General features: G+C 65.8%; 1 protein-coding gene across 1 annotated transcript in view; it reads left to right on the forward strand.

Annotated features, from left to right (window-relative positions):
* Positions 1–2419, forward strand: part of TNIP2 (TNFAIP3 interacting protein 2) — a 4356-nt gene extending 1937 nt beyond the window's left edge. Inside the window, exons 3-6 of the mRNA XM_005886470.2 lie at positions 457–618; positions 928–1158; positions 1228–1344; positions 1747–2419. Coding sequence (XP_005886532.1) covers positions 457–618; positions 928–1158; positions 1228–1344; positions 1747–2010 — 774 coding nt within the window. The 3' untranslated portion in view covers positions 2011–2419. The remainder of the gene's footprint in view (positions 1–456; positions 619–927; positions 1159–1227; positions 1345–1746) is intronic.
* The last annotated feature ends 635 nt before the right edge of the window (positions 2420–3054 follow it).

Consider the following 3054-nt stretch of genomic DNA (forward strand, 5'->3'; position numbering starts at 1 on the left):
CGGCTCCGGCCCCGCAGCCTCAGTCAGCATCACTTCCCAGCCCTGGGCTCGGCTGAGTCATGGGGCTTCCCCGCGCTGAGTGAGGCCAGCACTTCCTGTGGTCCCGGGGAATTCTCCAGAACCTGTCAGAGGCAGGCTCTCGAGGAGCCGGGGACCCTCCCTGAGAGTCTCCAGCTACCTCTGCCCCCTGTGAGGGCTGCTCTGGGAGGTGGCTTTGGGTGCAACACCCCTGAGGCTGCGTGAAATTGACCCGGAGTGTCTGGAGACCACGGGGTTGAGGGCTGGGAAGGGGTGAGCCCGGGCCACGGCCAGGCATGCCCTGTAGCTCTGTGGCCCCTGCGGTGTGTGCTCGGTGGACAGTGGGCTCAGCCTCCTGCCCTGCTGACCTGTGATGGTGGCAGGTGGGGTGTGGCCTGGCCCCAGAGGGGGGTGGGCCTGGGGCACCTGTGACCGCAGCCCCTGGGTCTGGCTCCTTCCCCTCCGCTGCGCGTGACCGACACGCCTGGTGACCGCGTCCTCTCTGTGCAGCCGGAACCTGCAGGCAGGGACGCCTCTGTCCAGGCTGCTGTTGAGAAGCTCCAGGAGGAAAACCGGCTGTTGAAGCAGAAGGTGACTCACGTGAGTGTCCCGCAGGCCCTGCCCTCGGGCCCCTCTGGCTGACACAGTCTTTCCCCTAAAAGGACCAGCAGAATGTCCTGTGGTTCCCACGCCCGTGTTCCCATGTCCTTAGAGGGGGCAGGAGTCACCATCCAGAGGCTCCTGAGGCAGGGAATGTCCACTTGTGTTTAAGGCGCTGCTTGTGCGGAGCGAGGAGAGGCCCCTCCGTTCCCGGGGACCCCTCCCTCGGCTCCTCCTCGCCCATCAGTAGCTTCCGGCTCAGTGGGCAGGAGAGAGGCCCTGCCAGCCGCTCACTGCACTTGCCCGCAGGTGGAAGACCTCAACGCCAAGTGGCAGCGCTACGATGCCAGCAGGGATGAGTATGTGCGGGAGCTGCGGGCCCAGCTGCGGGGGCTGCAGGCTCCCCAGCCCGAGGCGGAGCTGATGAGGAAGGAGATCGCCAGGCTCAACCGGCAGCTGGAGGAGAGAATCAGCGAGTGTGCCGGGGCCGCGAGGGAGCTGGCGGCGGCGCGGGAGCGGGCGCAGATGCTGGAGCAGCAGGTAGGAGGGGCAGGACAGGCGAGTCCCTCCCTGTGCAGCCTGTGATGGCTGAGGGCCTGCTCTCTTCAGGTCCTCGCCTACAAGGACGACTTCACGTCGGAGAGGGCGGATCGGGAGCGGGCGCAGAGCAGGATCCAGGAGCTGGAGGACGAGGTGGCGGCCCTGCAGCGCCAGGCACGCAGACAGGTGGGTGTGAGGGCCGCCGTGAGCGCTCAGGCCTCTCTCCTTCCCATGAACGCCAAGGCCTCTGTCTGCTCAGACCCGTTTCCCTCTCCGGCAGAGCCAGCCCTGGCACCTGGCACGGGCGCGGTGGTGGAGACCAGCCACCTGTGGTCCTGTCTGCGGAGGAGGTTGGCGTGGGGTGTGACAGCAGGTGGCCGCCCCCGGGGCTGTCTGCCTCCGGTGCTCACTGCCATGCACCCGGGGAGCACACCCGTATCCAGGAAGGAGACCTGTGGCCCCAGGTGCCGCTTGGCCTCTGCTCCTCCTCCTGCCACCTCTGTTCTCTTTTGGGCTCTGGGCCAAGTAGGAAGCAGGGTGAGGATGGATGAGCCGGCACAGCCATTACATCCTCTGCCTTTTCTCCAGGACCCCCAAGAGCCAGGCTCCTGCCGGATCCGCACGGGGAGCAGAGCACCTAAGCGCGCAGAGAACAATGCTTCAGAGTTGGTGGTGCCTGGTGGCCAGAGGCCTGTGTCTGCACCCCAGGGCCTGGCCCCCCCTGCAGAGGGTGGGTGCCCTGGAGCTGCCCGGAGAGGCCAGGGGGACCTGCAGTGTCCACATTGCCTGCAGTGCTTCAGCGACGAGCAGGGCGAGGAGCTCTTCAGACACGTGGCCGAGTGCTGCCTGTGAGCCAGGCGGGGGACAGGCCGGTGCTCTCGGCCTGCGACAGTGGGACCCCGAGATGCAGGCGGAGGGTGCTCTGGCCTTCACCTTGGTCCCCCTTGGGCTGTGGAACAGAGGCTGGGCTTTGGGTCCTCAAGCTGTCAGGCCGGGGCCGGAGCAGGAGCTCACAGGCCAAGGTGATGGTCCCGCCCCCACCTGCACCTGGGACGCTGCATCTCGCGGGAATAGGGGGCTCCCCGAGGGAACCACACGTTGGGTCCCAGGGTGGAGGGGCACCCCAGGTTTGGAGAGCCGAGCACTGCGGCCTCGGCAGGGCCATGAAATACACTGCGTTGCTTAGTGTCTGTCACACGTCCAGAGGTGAGAGCCGTGTGCTTTGTAGCCACTTATTTTTATAATAAATGCGTTTGCTGCAGTGGCTGCTGAGGCTGCAGGGTGGGGCCTGGGGCGAGGGGCCCAGCAGCACTTCACCTGGGCAGGAGCCAGATCAGCGGATGAGAGGCCTGCCTCCTGCTCGCCACCTCCCGGGGGACACCCTCTTCCCACTTCCCTTGAGGCAGGGACGGCGGCTGGGACAGCTGACTTCCGTCAGGGCTTCTGTTCCTCACACGCACAGGGGCGCGCGGCCCCACCTCTCCCTCTTCTCTCTCGGCTCCACTTCTGGCAGTTCCCACGCCGATGCCAGCGAGCTCCCGCCTGTGCGTCTGTCCAGGGTGCTTCTCATTTCTTTACAAGCCTCACTTGCATCTTTTTTGTATCTTCCACTCCTCCCTCCGTCTCCTGCTTTCTGGCGATTCCCCTGCAGACACAGAACTTGATTCCACGCTCGCAGGCGAGTAGGTCCGAGGGGACGCCGCAGGTCTCCAGGGCTCTGTGCAGCCCCTCCTGTCTGGAACGCTGCCCCCCAATTCCAGCCCCTCGGCCGCCCCAGGTGCCAGCCTCTGCTGCTTCCGCAGGCAGCCCCGCTGGGCTCTGTGTACTTCCTCTCTCAGTGCTGGGCCTGGAACGGCCCCATATGGACCCTCAAAAGACCCCAAATAGCCAAAGAAC

Source organism: Myotis brandtii, unplaced genomic scaffold, assembly GCF_000412655.1.
Source record: "Myotis brandtii unplaced genomic scaffold, ASM41265v1 scaffold986, whole genome shotgun sequence".
Taxonomy (NCBI): domain Eukaryota; kingdom Metazoa; phylum Chordata; class Mammalia; order Chiroptera; family Vespertilionidae; genus Myotis; species Myotis brandtii.